The sequence below is a fragment of the Hetaerina americana genome, unplaced genomic scaffold (assembly GCF_022747635.1).
Source record: "Hetaerina americana unplaced genomic scaffold, ioHetAmer1.1.p SCAF_7, whole genome shotgun sequence".
In the NCBI taxonomy this organism is placed as follows: Eukaryota; Metazoa; Arthropoda; class Insecta; order Odonata; family Calopterygidae; genus Hetaerina; species Hetaerina americana.
Window position 1 is genome coordinate 1,597,021 of NW_027287316.1, and position 19,531 is coordinate 1,616,551.

General features: G+C 40.9%; 1 protein-coding gene across 1 annotated transcript in view; it reads left to right on the forward strand.

Annotated features, from left to right (window-relative positions):
- The window catches only part of LOC139696479 (uncharacterized), a 434,479-nt gene that overhangs the window by 368,027 nt on the left and 46,921 nt on the right, over positions 1-19,531 (forward strand). Inside the window, exons 13-20 of the mRNA XM_071595264.1 lie at positions 2,812-3,047; positions 3,344-3,646; positions 5,817-6,242; positions 8,258-8,476; positions 12,264-12,503; positions 13,389-13,586; positions 17,048-17,617; positions 18,677-19,065. Of these exons, the coding sequence (XP_071451365.1) occupies positions 2,812-3,047; positions 3,344-3,646; positions 5,817-6,242; positions 8,258-8,476; positions 12,264-12,503; positions 13,389-13,586; positions 17,048-17,617; positions 18,677-19,065 (2,581 nt within the window). The remainder of the gene's footprint in view (positions 1-2,811; positions 3,048-3,343; positions 3,647-5,816; positions 6,243-8,257; positions 8,477-12,263; positions 12,504-13,388; positions 13,587-17,047; positions 17,618-18,676; positions 19,066-19,531) is intronic.

Genomic DNA, 19,531 nt, shown 5'->3' on the forward strand with positions numbered 1-19,531 from the left:
CGCAATACTAAGAATACGCGGAATCACTTCCTTGACATCACGCACTCAACAGTCAACAAGTTAATTCCCAGTAAATTTATAGAAGATAACATTGAACCCAGATGGTAAAACGCGGATGTTAGACAGGCATTGCGACGTCGAAGGCAATGTCACGCCGTAATAAAAACTATTTGGGTTGATATCTCTCGTTACAAAAATAATGAGATCGCTGATGATTATAAGATATCCAGGGATATGCCCAGAATATTTTTCGGAAATCGTTACGCGAATTCAAAATGAAAAGATTAGTGGAAAATTTGAAAGGGAATCAGGAAATATTTTGGTCGTACGTCAGAGAGATTCAGGAAAATACGTCAACTGTTAATTCACTCAAAAATGATAAAAGCGAAAGAGATATCAACATTATAGAAAAGGCTGACTTGTTAAAGTTCTTCTTTCAAAGCGTTTTCAGCAATATCTCACCGAATAACTCCGATCGCTTACCAAATCGAGCCGGCCAACCGATGCCCAAAATTGTAATCTCATGAAATGGAAAAGGACGTTTGCTGAAAAATGTCCATCCTAATAAATCCTCCGGACCCGATGAAATACCCGCTCGTACATTTAAGGATCTAGCTTTGGAAATCGCGACGTATCTATAAATCATATTTAAGAAGTCGCTGGTAGACCACAAGGTTCCCAGAGATTGGAAAACGGCTAACGTAACACCAATATTTAAAAACGGAGACAAGGAGGAACCGAGTAATTGCAGACCTATTCCCCTCAAATCCATTTCGTGCATGGTTATGGAACAATTAGTCGCTAGTTCGATTATAAGACACCTCGATAGTCAGGAGTTATTAATGAAAAATCAGTACGGTTTCCGAAAAGGTAGATCCTGCGAAACACAACTTTCGCTTTTTGTTCATGATATTCTTATTTCTGGAGAGAGTAATTTTCCAGTGGACGCGATTTTTCTAGATATTAAGACAACTATCGACAAAGTACCTCATAATAAACTACTCGCAAAGCTAGAAATATGTGGCATAGATAAAAATAACTGTAGGGGATTATGTAGATGCATATGCAAGTTATGTATCTCTTCGTATTTCATGTTCCCTTCTTGTTTTTCTCACTTCGGGTATTTAATCATTGATCGCTCGAAAACCCTGAAGCAGCTAATATCATTCCACTCTCAACGTATATGATATTTTTCATGGCAATCAATGGCGTGCAGATTATATGTACTTGACGCTGGATGAGCCTACATTTGTGCATTTTTTGTTTAATTAGTATCGGAAAGAGTTTCGCAAAAATAGATGTGTTTCAGATATTGTTACAATACCTCAAAGTTCCTCGAAGTACATCCCTAATGAGCGTCGGTACACTTTTGCCAGCGGCCATTCCACGACTCGAATGCTCCCTGCTAGTCGGTTTCCGGAAGGTCCATGAGGGTACGTGTGCAGACTCCTTTGACGACACTTAAGGTCCCATGGTGGATGGATGATTTCACTAATGGGAATATGAAATAGTTGGCTGGTGTCGAATCGGGACTGCAAGGGGGTTGGGTAATCGTCGCGATGCCGTTGCCGGAGGTTTTTGCAAGCAGACAATTGGTTCTGCCTTTGGTGGCCCGTCAAGACCTTCGGTACGAGTAGAGCGTACATCTTCCGCATCGCCTAATTTTCATTAGTAATGGTGTGCACTGTTTCAATCTAATCAATGCCAATATGGAGCGCAGCGAAGGTTAAATTACAGATTGAAGCTCTTGCATGAATTGGAAGGACGTCTCTTGAGCAGTGATGTTGAAAATTTATTATTACACCCATTGTACTACGGCATGAGAGAACAAGTCAATAAAATTAGAGTGATCAAATGTAGAACAGATTGATTTAAGATGTCATTTATTCCACGAAATATAAAGGATCAGAATAGCATTGTCCGACCGCGGTAGGGTCATATTCGGGCTAAAATTAGTCTGATGTGTTTCATGATTCATCTCTTGCCACACACCCTAGCGGTAGGTTGTAGGGTACTGAAGCAAATAAATAAACTAAAATATATTAATGCGACCCGCGATCAGGCGTACACTAACCGACGGTCGGAATTCAGCACTTCAAGCACACGTCAGAGAAAAGTGGTTGGCGATACATTCACAAACCTTGCATTGGAGGGTGGCAGTCTAATTCAAAACATAAGGCTTATTATTTTTTTATTTCTAGTGTTTATTTTATTCCCCTTTAGTGAGGCGGCGGGATAATGTACATCGGCTTTTACCTCCCGGGCGAAAAGTGTGGCGGGCCAATATGTCGGCTTAAACATAGGATATTTTTTGAAACGATATAATTTATTTTAAAAATGTTGTGTGTATTGTATTGTTCCTCTTAAAAATATATGAAATCTCTACTTTGTATGATGTATTTTAAATTTTTATTTTCTAATTTATTATTTTGCATAAATTATGAATATTACTGTAATATTAACGTGGAATTGTTTGTATAGTTTGGAAATAAATTCATATATTTTTCAGATGATGTAAATAAATAGCATTTATATAAATAATTCAATTTAAATACGATTTAAAAGAACCACATATTTATATGTAAAACAATAACTTCATAGTGTTATTTTTCCTAAGGGGATACATTTAACTTCATTACCCCACGCATTTTTCACTTGTCCCGCTGGCGGATGTTAGCACTAAAACGGTCGCTCGGTCGAACGAACCTTTTTTATCACAATGTAGGCGTTCACCTTCAGCGGTGTGTCCCTCGTGCGTAGCAGCAACCTCGCGATGGCATCCCTACACAAAGTGCGCCTCTAATGTTCCAGGTTTGATTTCGTCTCCGACACCAACTCCGCCGAGGTGTTCTTCCGGTCCGATTACTCCGTCTCCGGCGCCGGCTTCTCTGCTGTCTGGCATGCCGTGGACGTGTCCGGCTGTCCATCGCAGACGCTCACGGCGAGCCAGGGCACCGCCGGGGAGGCGAACGGTGTGCTCACCAGTCCCAATCACCCGATGGCTCTCATCCCACGCCTCGACTGCACCACGACACTCCTGGCACCCGGTGAGTGGATGAGAATGGCCCTAAGGCGGGGAGAACTGGTAAGGAGTACTCTCCTCAAAGGTTTATGAAAACAATGCGCTTCTCTTTAGTCGAAATACTTTTTTATGAACCGTTGATAGTCGTATAAAAAAGATAAATCAATGATAGCCACACTTGTTGGCTGTTGCTGCGGTGAGATTTGAATCGGGATAATCGACCGAGGCGTTCTTTAATTGACATGAAATACATGCTAGTAGTACATAGTATATGCGGGTCAACGGCACCATTGAACCTACGCTTCCATTTGTCCTCCGCAGCCGGCAGACACGTCTGGCTGGAGTTCTCGGAGGGCGAGGTGCTGGAAGGGGGCGGAGTGGAACTGTGGCTGGGGGCCGCGGGGCGGCGGCCCTTTCGGCCCTTCGCCACCCCCACGGCCGGGGACCAAGGGGGGCAGGAGGAGGGTCCCGCCGAGCCCGCCTGGGCCCTCAACCAGCCGCCGCCCCTCACTCTACGCCACCTCGGCGGCGGTGTCTTCCTTTCTGATGGCGACCGGCTCATGGTCAGGCTGTGGACCGGGGATAAGCCCCGGGGAAAAGGATTCAAGGCCACTTTCAGGGCAGGTCAGTGTGCCTCCACATCTCGCCTCTTACTCGCGTCGACAGTCGCACGGCATGCGTGCCTAAAACTATGAAACGGGCGGTAAATTACTTCAATTGATAACTGATAGTTTGACCGGCGTCCCTTCATTGTAATCATGATGGAGCAAATGCATCGGCACTCTTTCTCATATGATTATCGTGTTTTTGCTGCTTAAAATATTGCTATCGAGCCAATTATTGTAACTTTTCAAATGAGATGTATTTCGTGCTGTATGGTATGAGCACCTTTTTGCGTCTCCGAAACTTATGTTTTCGTAATTTTATCTTCCTGCTTTAGATACAATTCTATGCTGTGTATGTAAGTGTAATATATGTGTGTTGAATACAAAGTTAAGGAGCATAATTAAATATTCCTATATGCATGTAAATTTTTGCAGCATTGATTTCCTGGGAGTGTATAGTCCCATATTAATAGAATTTGGAATCTGCATAGCGGCGAGGGTAAAATGGATCTCTTTTGACAGGTTGAGCAGAGCATTCAACTTCAGAAGGACCGTTTCGCTTTGAGAGACTCCGTAATCGATTAGTATAGTAACGGCGAGTTGATGATATTGTAAAGATTTGGATCAAATGATAAAAATAATATATCTGAAAGGTATTTTATTCAATTGCCATATTAACATGCCACTTGGTGCCAAACCAATGCTGTTGAGGAGTCTATTTACTCTTCCTGATATTTATTCGAATGAGACTCCTTCGAACGTCGAATCCTTCCACTCAAAATATCGGACCAGCTAGGCTGGGAATTACTCACGGAGAGAAGGTTGAATTGCAGATTAAGTCTTTGGCATACATTGGAAGGGCGTCTTTAGCAGTGATGGTGTGGAAAATTTATTATTACACCCATCGTACTACGGCATGAGAGATCATGTCAATACCATTAGAGAGATCAGGTGCAGAACTGATAGGTTTAAGATTTCGTTTTTTCCACGAAAGACAAGGGATCAGAATATCATTGTCGGTATCGGTAGGGTCATATTTAGGTCAAAATTAGTCCGGTGTCTATTCACACCCCCCCCCCCCGGCCACACACCATAACGGGAGCTTTCAGGGTACTCAATAATACAAAATATTGTGTAATGTTCGCGTAAAGTGCAAATCCTTGCCATATTCAGTTCTTTGCTCTTTCTTCTATACATCTTAAATTTAATTTTTCCGATTTAGCATTATATAGCGTGTGTATTGCTTCTCCATTCATATCTCACTTGAATGTCTAAGTTGTGAGTCTAGAAGGGAACGGTCTCGATTTCCATCGGTTAAGCTAAACCCTTTGGCGAGGTAAGTGGTACTTGAGTTCACTTTTGGCCCAGGTATTTTTATTAATCCGACGACACTCAATGCATCCGAATAATTAGAGACGTATACAGTAGGTATCGAATTGTCTAAAACCTCAATTACTCGATTTCTCTCTAACAATTAGCGATCATGAACAAAACAAGATTTACTGCTTTTACAGCGATTTACCTTTGAAATAGTCTCACCAATTGCATCCCTGGCACTACCGCGTGTGCAGCTGTAGGATACAACCTGCCACTCGTGAAATCTGTTGTCTCCGGCGTAATTTTATGTTCCACTTGGCAAACGGGACGGGAATTCAGAGAAAGAATGAAGGGGCATCCCTACTTGCAAAGCGCCCTATCGAATGTGACAAAAAAGTGACTGGAAAGTGACAATAAAGGTCATATTGCATTTACTCGAGGCATTAGATCAATTAGAAATTTTAAAATGTTGCCGTTTCAAGGATCAACTTTCTAATTAAACTCGCCCTTTCTAGATCTAAAACTCTTCCAAACAAACCCCCATTGCAGCCAACGATTGACACCGAAAGTTGTACTTCCCTTTCCCTCCCATCTACATTTTAAACTTCTCTTAACCCCTCCAAACCGCGCACTATGAACAACACCCCCTTCCCTGCTCTGAAGCTATATAGTTTTCAAAGTTGTCTTCTGTGGGGAGCACCCGATGATGAAGACCAACTTCGAAACATAAGTCGTGTTACAAATAGAGTGTGAGTAGGAGTTACTTATTTCATTTCAATATGTCGGTACTCGTGCATGAAGATGTTTTTTTATCGCTGTGACTCTCCTCCATGGCGTGTATTTTCTTGCTGTCGCTCGTTGCGTTTCCACAGTGGACGGCGGGAACTCGGATGAGCACGTTATAGTCCTGGGCAACAACACCCGGGGGCCTCTGCTGCACCTGAACTACCCGGACGAGCCCCCCGCCGGCGTGCGCTTCGCCCAGCGCCTCCTGGCCCCTCACGGCCACGTCGTCCGCATTCGCCTCGTGGACGTGGCCGTCGCTTCGTCGGAGGACGGGGCCGTGGCGGCGAACGCCAGCGCCCCGCCGCTGGCCGTGGAGGGGTCGTGCCGCCAGCCCCCCCACCTCGAGGTGCGCGACCGATACTCGGGCCGTGGCGGCGGTTCCACGTGGGTGCTCTGCCCCTCGCCCGGCTCCGTGCTCTCGCTCACCTCCTACCTCAACTCCATCACGGTGGTGCAGAGGGCAGAGGTCGGGGCCACGCTGCGGCTGAACGCCATCGTGAGAGTGGAGGCTGGTCAGTGACAACATGTGTCGTTTGTCCCGTGACTGCGACGGGTGGGGTATAAATAAATAAATAAATAAATAAATATATATATATATATATATATATATATATATATATTTATATATATATATATATATATATCTCCCGTCCCCGGACTACAACCTTGACGTGGTGGAAGGGCTTGAGCGTTCCGATGACCCCTAGAGCTGTGCTGGCGGGAGTAATAATAATTGCTCCTGGTAGGGTCACCCATGCCAGATAGGTCGAAGGTTAGGAGCAAGACGAAAGGTATTCCACACAGAGTCTGTTCCTCAGTGAGGCGGAGCAATGGCGTCTGACCCCAGTGGGGCGGCCAGTAAGTAATGGTGTCATGTTAAAAACACTATTGAGGAATACAACGGGAAACCACCTCAATTATCATTCCCAAGATTTACATGATGGACTATAAGGAAATTTTGAGTCCTGGCAACTACGGGGCTCGGCCCAATCGGCCATATGTCGTGCCCGGCAGCGGGGGAGGCAAGGCTTCCGCGGTCGTCGTCCCACGAAACCCCTACAAGGGAAAACCAACAGCAGCAGGACAGAAGACGCAAAAAAGACCAATTCAGTTTGAATATAAACTTGGAATATTAGGACAATGTTGACGACAGGAAAATCACTGATTATTAAGCAAGAGATGGATAGAGGAAATTTAGATATTTTAGGTTTGTACAAGGTGAGATGGAAGGACTGCGGGGATTACTGGATTGATAATTATAGAATAATATACAGCAGCAGGGGCGAGAGCCAAGGAGGGATTACCATAATATTGAATAAAGTGGTGGGAAGAAGCTTAGTCAACATAGAGCAGGTAGGGGATGGATTATTACTAATAGAGATAAAAGCAGAACCGATGAACTTGGTTATTATTCAGGTATACATGCCACCGAGCAACCATATGGAAGAAGAGGTTGATAGGATATACGATCAGTTAGAGGACATAATCGCGTGTGTTCCTGCAGGGAAACATTTGATAGTGATGGGGAATCGGAATGCGGTGGTAGGTAAATGAAGAGATGGTGATGAGGTGGGGTACTAGTAGTTGCCATTCCCGCCATACCAAATGCTCCATTCCTAATTCCCTTGCAATCAGAGGGCATTTTATTTACTTTGAAGGAATTAGGGAAGGACAGAGGTGGTGTAAGGAGTGTGAGGAAGCTAGGCATTGGGAGAATAGTTGATTAGAGGGGCGTTCGAGGGGTATTACCATGCTGGATTGAAGAGGATTCTTGCAACGTTTACGCCCTAGCCCAATCAGGATTAATCTTTATTTATTAGACATTTTTCATGCATTATTGATGGTTCAACAACGTAATTGGTATCATTCAAAAGTAAATTATTTTTCCACTAATTTTTAATGATGTATTTTTTCACAATTCTGGAATTTGTGAAGATATTATTTGAAATATACTTTTTGCTCCAAGAAAATTTCCAGGGATGTCAGCTTTAATCTAAAAGATATTGGGTCATTCTCTGCAAAGAGTTAAATTTTAGTTTATTTGTATTTACTTACATAAATGACTTTAAGAGAGTAAACCATACAGTTTTTATGCTTGATGATCAAATAAGCATTTTCTTCACTACTAGCAATTGCTTCATATCAAATTTTTGTATAACCCTAATAATTCTGTATCCTGAGGCAGGAAAACAATAAAAAATACCAAATAAATACGTTTCCAAAGCATTTACCATAACATTTAAACACATTATATGAGGAAGTATTCATGAATTATTTCTTTTTAATGAGGGTTGCATACACTTCATATTGTATGCCTTTTGGGTTACCCTAAGTCAGGAATGAAGGAGCCTTCCACTGTAGATAATAGAAATGACAATGGTAAAAGTTCACCTTTCAGGAACAAAAACATGGTTTGTGCGTCATTCAACTTCTTTAATAAGATGAGCACGAGTAAGATCTGTCAATATTATTATTGTTTTATTTGATTGTAAATATTGAATGCTAACTATAACATTTTACTCTCCAGATCCAAATTACAAAATGAAGCTTTTGCATTGCTCAAAGTATGGACCAAAATCAAAGGAAAATGGGGATGAAAATGAATTGTCTTCATCGGCTTTGGGAGAGCGCAAAATACCTAGCGTGGAGTCATGTCACCCAAACCCATGTCTCCATGGAGGGAAGTGCGTAGGAGGGCCAGGGATGCATGGAAGAAGAACTTGTCAATGCAAAGGATACTACACTGGTAAATGTTTTAATGGCCTGTGTTGGTTTGCTACTGTTTCTCCCAGAGTTCAATCAGTTGAGTTGAAAAGTGGGTATAAGAAATCTTTTACTCACTTTGATCCTTCTCTCTCCACCCTTTCATATGACGGAGTCCACTAAGGCAAGATCTTTCCAGAAACTTATTGAAGCAGTGTCCCATAGCTTCTTCCATTCCAGTATCATACCTTGGGTTGGCTCACCAGAGAAAGATTGTAATTTACAAATAGCATGCATTTATTCACCAATTGCATTATTACACAAAAGATGTGAGAGGTGAGTGCTGGTCTCTGTTACCAGCTACCGCTGGCCTCATTGCGGCATGGCCATCTGCAACATATGAAGGCTAGTAGGAATGCACAAAGTAATTAAAATCTGATGACTGCTACATCACCCTCATGGCTGAAGCATAAAGTGCCTTGAATCAAAAAACGGCCAAGTGCATACAAACTAAATATTGAAGTGCACTAATGTATAGGCAAAAGTACCGTTGGTATATTACAAGAATAAATAAAAACACACAAAAGAATCACAAATACTTCCTAAATATCTCTTAAAATAGTCACGGCATCTTGTAAAATTAAATAAAAAAGATATTTAGCAACTGTTGCAAAAATATTCATTAAACAGTAAGGCAACTGAATTTGTAAAAGCAAGAAAAAACCTAGCGAATAGTGAATATTATGTACTTAGATCAATATATAGCGATTACTGTGGCTGCTAGGTAGTGGTTCAACAAGAGCAGAGTGGATAGGGCTAAATTTGTCATCATTCCAAGGTTAATTTCCAGCAGGTGATGATATATACATGTTGGGTCACCTTATATCTCATGCACTGGATGCTGGAGCAGGACCACTTGTGGCAGTTCTTCCTCATGGATGGCCCAACAATGTGCGCTGACACCTAGGAGGCTCTTTGCTGGATCCTAGGGTTTGACAGATTGTGTATGGAAGTCAGCACTTATTTCTGGAAAGGCTCTGTCTCATATGGCTGGGCAATCAAGGTGGGCAAATCAAATCACCGCCGCTACAGCCACTCTGGAAATGCAGTGTTTTTTAAGGTTGAGAAAGAATTTCTGTTGATCCCCAACTCTCTGTCATTCTCCTTTGAAGCTGCCATTGAACTTCCTCAACACCAAAACCATACTTGACTCAATTTTTGACAGTCAAGTACTCCTTCAGGTGGCCATAAGCTCTCTTAAATGATTAATGTTTTCCTCTTTGTAATGTAGGCCTATGTAAACAAAAGACCTATAAGCACATCATATATTAATCTTTTAGAAAGGTTGGCATCATGTTTTGGAGGCCAAATGTCATAATTGGAAAATCAAACAATTCAAATGAATTATGACGTTTGGGTATATGGGTAGGGTGGACACTGATTTGGTGGAAATTGCAAGCCAACTCTATTTTTGAAGTCAGTTTTCCAAGACAATCCATGCCTTGGGTTTTCAATCGAGTGTAAAAGGTTGGGCACAGTTCTGGTATTCAGAGTTGGATAGTCACCATACAGGCACCACTCTGTACCCCTCCTGGGACTAAGTGAAGGGAAAATGACCTGCAACTGTGCAGTTCCCATCTTTCCCATCAGCTTGTACTCCTGTTTAGGAATGGAGAGGTTGGAAATGACCTCAGCTGTCGGTTATCTCCCTAAAATCCACTGGGAATGGAGAGTGAATCACCACCAAGATAGTATGATATGAATGATACTGGTAGGCCAAGAATGCTACATAAATAATGATCCATTGTGTGTTTCATTTGCTGAGGAGTTCATGATGGGTTGATTATCTTAGGAAATTCCAACAGGAGTCAATGATATAGGGAGGAATCCCTAATTAATCATACTTGGCTGTGGGCATGATAGGTTATAGTCCCAAAAATGGAAAGCATTTTAGCACTATCTACTAGCCATTCACCCTCTATGTCTCTAAAAATGTTAATGGTGGAGAAACTCTGCACTAATTATTGCCTGAGGCACATGCAAGGCATGAGAAAGGTGTGTGTGAAGTTGGTTCTGCAAGTGCCCTCTGAGTAATGGACTACAGGGTTGCACCCAAAAGTGGTAGGACTGATTTTCTCTGGCGCGAACGGAGAGGTGGACGGGGGTCTGCCTGGCAGGGTATGGTGGAGGGGGCTCTTAGCAACAGACCGACACCAACTTCAGTTGCCTGCGGGCTGTTGTTGAGTGAGGACACCATTTTTAGTGAAGCAAGTTTTTTGTCCGCGTCGAAAAACAAAATGAATCTGAATTTAGAGCAACGTTATTCCGTGAAGTTTTGTGCGAAACTCGGGAAGACGGCAACTGAGACCCTCGATATGATCAAGCAGGCTTATGGGGACACTGCCTTAAGCCGTTCCACAGTATTTGAGTGGCACAAGTTGTTTAAAGAGGGTAGGGAGCTCGTTGAAGAAGACCATCGCTCCGGATGGCCGTCGACGGCAAGAACCGACACGAATGTGGACAGAGTGAGGACACTGCTGAACACAGACCGACGCTTAACCAGCGAAGAAATTGCAGACCAGCTGGGTCTGTCTACATCCAACGTCCAACGCATTATTTCACAGGATTTGGCCATGCCCAAGGTGTGCGCAAAGATGGTGCTGAAAATCGTGCCATGGCACGCTCGTCGTCAGACAGCTCCTGGCCAAATACGGCATTGCCACGTTGCTGCACCCGCCCTATTCTCCCGATCTGGCACCACCGGACTTCTTCTTCTTCCCCTGATGAAAAGACAGCTCAAGGGACTACGTTTTGACTCGATAAAGGCCGTTCAAGAGGCTTCGATGAGGGTCATCAACGGCATCCCCAAAGAAAATTTCCAGCGGGCGTACGGGGAATGGGAGCAACGTTATACTAAGTGTGTAGCAGCTCAAGGAGCATTATTTGAAGATTATTAAGTCGATGTAAGTATATCGTCAATAAAATTCCTTTAAAAAAATCAGTCCTACCACTTTTGGGTGCTACTCTGTATATGCCCCAGCACAATATGGCAACCCTGCCTCAGCCACCCTTCAGCCCTGATGCTGCCCCACCAGACTTCTTCCTCTTCCCCCTCCTCAAATCCATGCCGAAAGGATTTCACCACAGCTCAGTGAAAGTATTACAACAGGCCATGATGAGGGAGCTTAGCAGCATTAAGGGCACCGCCTTACAGAAGGCGTGGAAAACTTGTTGGATGCACAAGAGTGCTACTTCCCAGATAATTTGACTGAATGTATCAATTCTGGCAATACATTTTTTTAATCCACTCAATCCTACTACTTTTGGGACAGGCCATGTAGGCAACTGCAGGTTTCCAGAAAACTCGTGCGTGAGACCCAAGGAAAGGGATAAGGTGATGCACCCATATGTGGCAATGGGAAAATTGTTGGCTATGAAAAGCTAGATATCAGTTTTTGTTTGCCACTCCTGATGGCATGACACAAGAAAAACACAAGCATCTGCCCCTTTGCCCACGAGGGGCATTGTGCAAGAGATGTCATTGACTACAAAAAGGCAGTGAGATGTGTACGCTCAGGCAGATACCACCGTAAAGCACTCATCTTGTTTCTCATGCCATGTGAGCATGGCCACATACCTGTTGGGCTCATTCCTGGCTCAGGCATGTGTGGTGTATGGGTGTGAACACACTTGGGAATCTTTAATAGATACACACACTCACACATGGAAAATTCAAATTTAATAACATTCAATTCGCTTGATGAGTCTCTATACGGCTTATTTCCATGACAAATAAAATATCTAATATATGACAATCATCCATGTTTCAGGTCTCTTCTGTGCCCTTACTGTTTGTGATCTTGAGCCGTGTGTGTTTGGGCTCTGTGTTCTGAGTGGTGACGCAGAGACAGGGGGGCCCGGATTCACTTGCAGCTGCTATCCTGGATATACAGGGGTCACGTGCGATGAAAGACCAAGGCCCTGTGCTGATAACCCTTGTGAAGGGAGAGGAGACTGCTTAGAGAAAGGGCCTCATTCTTTTGTTTGCCGCTGCCATGCATGGTGGGAAGGTAAATAGAAAGGGATCCTTATACTTCATTGTACTCATCCATCAAAAACTATTTTGCTGCCCTCTTTTGTCTAAATCTATCATTCCCTCAACAATCAATCGAGTAATTTGTTCAACTATTCTTCCGAGTCTCATTTGATAGGAAAAATCAGGAATTTTTTATAACTGTGAAATGTTTGGTGAAATTTAAATTTTCATCAATAGACACAATTTTCAATTTATATACCCTATTAGTAAGACCTAATTATAAGCCCTCACTCACTTTATTCTTTGACCAGGCTATCACTCTACTTGAACCTGGGGAAATTTCCACACCTATTTTACACTCTTTCAATTTCTTTTCCTTTCCCATATTTTCACTGAATCTATTTCTGATGATGAGCATTGATCGTACAATGAAAAATTATTTCAAATTTGAATCCGCTCCTGAATTCAGAAATATTTAAAATAAAATTTACTTCAATAACTGGCCTCATTATCAATATTGAAAATGAAATTGGGTAATATTAGTAAAATAAAAATTTTAACTTATTGGATAAAAGTCAGTCCTCAGCTATGAAAACCTTGCTTGCATTTTTTTATAAGTAATTTCCTTTTTATTTCTCTTTCCCACTAGTCATTGAACATCACATCCTCATTTTACTCTATCAAACTAAATATAACCCAAATCTGTTCATGACCCACGGCCAACATGATTCTTCTTTAAACTGATGTGTGCAGCGATGGCTGCTACATGTCTGTGTCAAGTTGAATAAAAATGAGCAATGGCTTAATAAACTTATGGTTGAAGATATCCTTGTCTTTTTCAATAAAAAATCAGTCATAATTTATGGGATAAGGTGATGATATAGCAGTGTTGCCCATTGATAATACTGTCTTTTACCAGGCCAAAAATGTGAGAGACGTATGTTACGAATTCCATATAAGCCATTATCTGAGAGGATGTTACACGAGCCATTTTGGTTGGGCCTAATTACCGTTACTGTGGTTCTGGGAATAATTGGACTCATATGGTGTGCAAAGCGGCACTTTCCTGAGAAACTGGAAAAACTTCTTGCTGAAGAGGCTGATAGGACACGGCATGGTGAGTACTAACCTAAGCCAACTCTCATATGAAAATTAACATTCTAATTGCGAGTAAATTAGGCATTGCTTTACATTTCAGGCATTAGACATTTAAAAATAAATTTAAGGGTATTTGTTGACGTACAATATCACTAAAAACCTGACTCAAGGAAAAACTAGGTAATAAAAATAAATAAAATTTTCATTTACAAAATAAATCACAGTAGTATTAAAAAATATCAGATTCTACCCTGCTTTTCAATGCATTCATGGAATCCCTCAAATGAAAGAGAGAATTCATTTTTCCCACAGAATTTATTTAGTTTGGCGCAATACATTTCACTGTGATAAAGCTTCATCAGGTACAATATTGTAAATAAATGCATAAGTGGGAAATAAAGATACACCAAGTGCAATGGGTGGGAGTGAGTTGGAACTTAAATGGCATTGGTTATTTCTAGGGAACCAGGGATCAATTGGGAGTAAAATTTTAGTATTTCTGAGCGAGGGGTGAGCAATCAGCAGAACGATAAGAAATCAGCAGGATGGTAAAGGATGTAGGGCAGGGAGTGGTGGGATAATGAGAGGTTTGCACAGGAGGGGTAATGGGTGGGTAGGGGTAGTAGATTCAAATGTGTAGAGGATAATGGGAAGGGTGAGGGTAAAAAAAGAAACTTTGCACTTCCACATCTTTATTTGGAAGTGCAAAGTTTTCAGGAAGGAATTCCACAAAGTTAAACCTGAAACTGTTATTTTTAATGAGAAGGGGTCGAGAAAAATTTGTTCATTACAGAGTGTTTTATTATTATTATTACTTTTTATTTGCCCAGAGATCACAATACAAAAATACCAGGTGGGTGAAGTATGTACATGATATAAGGCACGTCAATGAGGAGCAAAGACACAGGCTCAGTTAAGATACATAAAAGAATAGATGCTCATAGTTACATAAGTGTTTGGTACAAACCCATGAACATCGGCTGTAACATGCACATACAATATCAAATTCAGAAAAATCATTGATCACAAATATGAATCAGACCATTACCATTGCTAGAAACTAAAAGTATGAACTTACTGGTCGGGAATATTGTTGAGATATTCATCAACCGAGTAAAACAAATTGCGTTGTAGATATCTTTTTAGTTTATGCCTGAATACGGCAGTTCCCTGTGTATCCTTGATACTTTTGGGTAGTTTGTTAAATAATCTGATGCCCATTTCATTGGGTCCTAATTACTGTTGAGTTAAGTGAAGCTCTTCCAATTTCCATCTATTTGAGGGCATCCAACTGAAGACCTTTGGGCACATTATTTGACACTTCTGGAACAAAGTCGCCATTGTGATTCTGTTCTTTTAAGTTCTTGGCCAAGAGGGAGGTTGAGCCAGAATATTTAAATGCACCAAAATGCTCCTGAGTCCATTTTTGGATGTTTCTATCTGTCTAAATGAGTACACAAGTATATTGTGCTATGTACAGTGGTTACACTTTGATTTATATTATACTTTTTATAAATTTTTCTTTAATAAATTACCAACCAAACTGTGTTCATAGCCTTTATTTGAAGCTGTGGCTTTTATGATTTCTAGTTCAATGATGCAATTATTTGGGATGAGTGGAACTTTTAGAAAATGATGGAACAATGACAGGAGGGTGGTGTATTGATGGCAAAAGCGGTAAGAGGAGTCATTCAGGATTATATGATCAGTGTGGGTAGATTTTCTAAAAATACCAAATAAATGTTTTTGTTTAATTAATGAGATTCTTAAATTTAAAAAGTAAACAGTGGATTGTTGATCTTTCTCCATAGAAAAGAAATGCTTGGGTGCAAGCTATTTAGAAGTTTAAGGAGGGAATTTAACTGTGGGTTGGTTCCACTCCAAAAGCAAAGAATACCATCCACATACCTAAGCCAATAGTTTACATATTTAATGAGCTGAGTGTTTGAGTTAAATAATTGTTTTTCTGGAGTAAGATAGGCTACCAAAAAATTATATACACGCAAGCTTCTATTACAACAGACATTAAGAAATAAAAACAGTTAGGTAGTTGTTAAAAATAAAAATGAATGCAATGTGAAAAAAAATTCTTAACTCCTTATGACGTTCTCATAAATAATTTTTCAATATATCAATTCTGGAACAGTCTTTGCTCATTGGTATAATTTGCTCATCTATGAGGACATCATATAACACAACTTATAGTACTATTAAGGATGTCAAACTGGTTGCTTGAAGTTCTTGGATTTAACATTTATGTAGTGGAATGGGACCACATTTGTTGGAAGCTATGGGGACATACTAGGCCTGGGGTGGCAAACCCTAGGCATGTGTGCCCAAAGTTTTACGCACAGCTGGTAGGGTGCTGCGGGCGATCCCAAGGTAGTCACTCAAGGGGTCAATGCAAGTAAAGAGTATACTCTTATTATGTATATAAACGTTAGGACTCAATTGCTAAAAGATTTGCATTCCTTGCAATAAGCTCTTGATTGGCCAAGTGTGTAATGGAGGGGAATTGGAGGTCATGCTTCACCTGAAATCATAATGGTTTGACTGGATTCTATAGCCCTGTTTTTCTAATAACTTTACGCAAAGCTAAAAGCAACTATTACATGTATGGAGATGATATCCATGAATGTATGCTTCATACGAATATCTTGTTAGTGACTTAACAAGGTGAGTTTCAGGCAATACAAGTTTCCCTGTGTCTAAATGAGAAGTGGATTCTTACCAGTTTAAACTTTAAATAGGAAACAATCCTTCCTCATGCAATTAAATCTTCATCAGCTGGAAGGGAAATACATTCTATAAACAGGGAAAGATTTGAAAATTATGAGAGATGTCCACCATCAGGGTATGTGGTGGTTGTTCTATATTTTGTTGAAAACAACTATCACCAAAGCTCAAAATATTGGCAGCTTGGAAATTTCCTCTAGTGAGGGAATAGTTCAAACTTCTACTTGGTATGTATAAAAACAGCAAATGATAACCTTAGTCTGCCAGGTGAATTGAAATATGTAAATTATATTGTTTCCTCATGAAAAAAAGTGTTTTTTTTATTTCTTTGGATCATTCCAAATTTACATTGAATACAATACCCAACCCAAATGATGACTAAAAATATTTTCTTTACCTTAGGGTGGTGGAGATGTAATAGCTTAATGAAGCTAGATGTAGCCGTAATGTATTTATGAATGAAGTTGATTTTTTTCTGTTGCAGCTGTTGTCCTATCAATGGTTTATGAGTCAATTCTACAATATTTAGTCCTTGAAACTTTTGCCATTATTGAAGGTAGTAAGCAATGCCTCTTCATCTTAGGTCATCTGTATATCTCTACTGACTGATGAAGTCCTTTATATGTGGTGCCTTCATCTTTTCTAAGGTTTGAGTATAGTAGCTCCTGGTAAACTCACAAAGTACACGTCTTCATACCAGTGGCAGCATCCCTTGCAGAGCTCCCGCTTTATCTCTCTCCACAGGAGTCACGGCATCCTCTTCTGCACGGGACAACCTGCAGTCCCTAGGGGGAGCCCAGGGGTATGGCATCGCAGTGGAAGGGTCCCACCACCACCAAGCACACCCTGGTGGCCAGCAGCCTCCGCGGTCTCTCTTTGGACGCCTGGGTATCCGAAAACCATCTCTCCTGAGCCTGACAGGAGGCAGCGGGACCTCGGCGCAGATGCAACGGCCTCAGCTCGCGCAGCCGGCTCAGTCCCCACCCTGCCCTAACACGCCTGCCATTCCAGACCGAAAACCCAATGCCCCAATGATTCCCCATCGCCAGGCCTCCTCATCCCAGCTCCTAGGGGGAGCTGGCTCCCAACAGCAATCCTCTTCCTCTTCCTCCGCCGCCAGAACATCCAGTCTGGATGATTTGCTTAAGCTGCCACCCAGACGTAAGGCTTTGTCCGTCACCCAAAACACATGTCCACCCTGCTCTCTCTACTCTTCTCTCTATCTCTCTCACCTCTGTCCCAGCTTTAGTGGCTTCAAGGCTGGTTGCACGCTGTTCTTTGGTTATACGTTGCATTTGCACCGTCTTCAGCTGAGTTAACTGTTACTCTCTCTTCATTTCCACTAGCTTTTGCAGTAATGTAATCATTCATGGTAGTTGGTGTAATATAGAAAAATTAAGTAATGGCATCCAATCTGAGAATCATAGATGTAGTTTTGGTGTGAAATATATTACTTACTTTGGTAGCCAATAAATGGTGTTGAATACAGCGTAAATTATTAGTCACTAAAATTCTTGATGTAAATACTAACCCAGCAGAAAGATGCTGCTAGATGCTTCCTTAGTGACTCCATTTATAGTGCTAGAGTATATTGGTTAGTTAAAAAATGTATATACACCTATGCAAAATTTAACTAGCATGAATGATAAAATGAAAAAAAATCCTGATTGTGTTTGCCAACACATTTATGTGTGTTTGATTTCTCTCAATGTATGTCAGGATTTTTCAAACTAAATGTTTTAAAAGAGTACTTAAACTCTTTCAGTAAATTTCCAAAATCATTCCATAATAGCATTTATGCTGTGAGTACAAAATTGTACGAGTTCCTAAGTTCTTTGTAAAAATACTATATTAATGTTTTATTTTTGATATTTTGGACTAATATGTGTGATCAACATTTGCTGGTTTTTAATAGCAGTTTTTGTGAAATCTGCTATAACCTCTAGGGTAGATGGTTGGCCTTAAATTTTCTTGAGATTATTACTTTGTAATTCCATTTACTTTTTAATGGAAACTACAAACATTCACCCATGGAATTCGACTCTTGCTTAGCATAAATCATTAAATTAATAATCTCATTACAAGATCAAATAATAAAAACTTTTTATTGTAATCTTACTCATATTTACTTCTCTACAACTACTGAAATATTTGAAGAGCATACAAATGTGACCATGATAGTACATATTTGTATGGTAGCTACCTGCTATATGGTGAAATATTAAAGTATATAAAACATTTATTACTGGTATATATGTCAGGAAACATTAAAACTAAATGGGAATTCATAGTGTAAATAGTCAACATTTAATTTTGAATGTGGTGACTGTCCAGATGTTCCCCACCAAATGTCTTAATGTATTTCAATTTCAGGTTCACCATCGAGCCGAAAAAAAAGGAACAACTCAAGTCCAACGAGAAAGCATTCCGCAACTCCATTGGGTGCAGCTGCAGCAGCGGCCGCAGCCATGGCAGAGGCAGAGAAGAAGAAGATTCTCCAGAGCCTAGTTTCATCCGCCCCCAAAGCACCAGTGGCAACTGGAGCACGGCTGTCCATCTCACTGCCTCCTTCAGAATCACTGTCACTTGGGGAGTGCCCACCGAATTCTCAAGCAAACCTTGCCAACACATCAGAGACAAAGTTCATGGGGGAGAGAGGGGGAGAAGCATGCTTGGGAGATGACATTGTATTGGATGAGCCCTTGCCTGGACCACCATTAATGCCACCAGTTCCTCCTACTGCCAGCCGGCTGGATAAGAAGGTTTGGAACATGGATCATAATAATATGTAATATCTTGTTTTCGAGTGAAAAAGCAGACTTTGATTTCAAGTGAGGCAAGATTAATAACATTTTTGTTGAAGTAAATGGCTAGCTGAAACTTTATTATAAAAATTTGTGCTTTTATTTCTTTTGAACTTTTTTCTCCAAAGTAAGGTTAAGCTGATAGTTTTTCAAGCATTGGTAATAAAAATCAAATTATTAATTCAATATTATGTTAATGTCTGCAAATTCAAAGGTAGTTTATGAGATGAGTACTATGTATCAGAGATGATGGCATTACTTGTTGCCTCATGACTGAGAGGAAATAGATTCTTCCTTTCAGGCAGCAGAATATATATCAATGCATATTTTTTATCCCTACTATAATTGCTTTGCAAACACGCCGACATCTTATGGCTAATCACTCTATGCCAAGGCATTGCAATGGCTTAAGATTTAATATGCT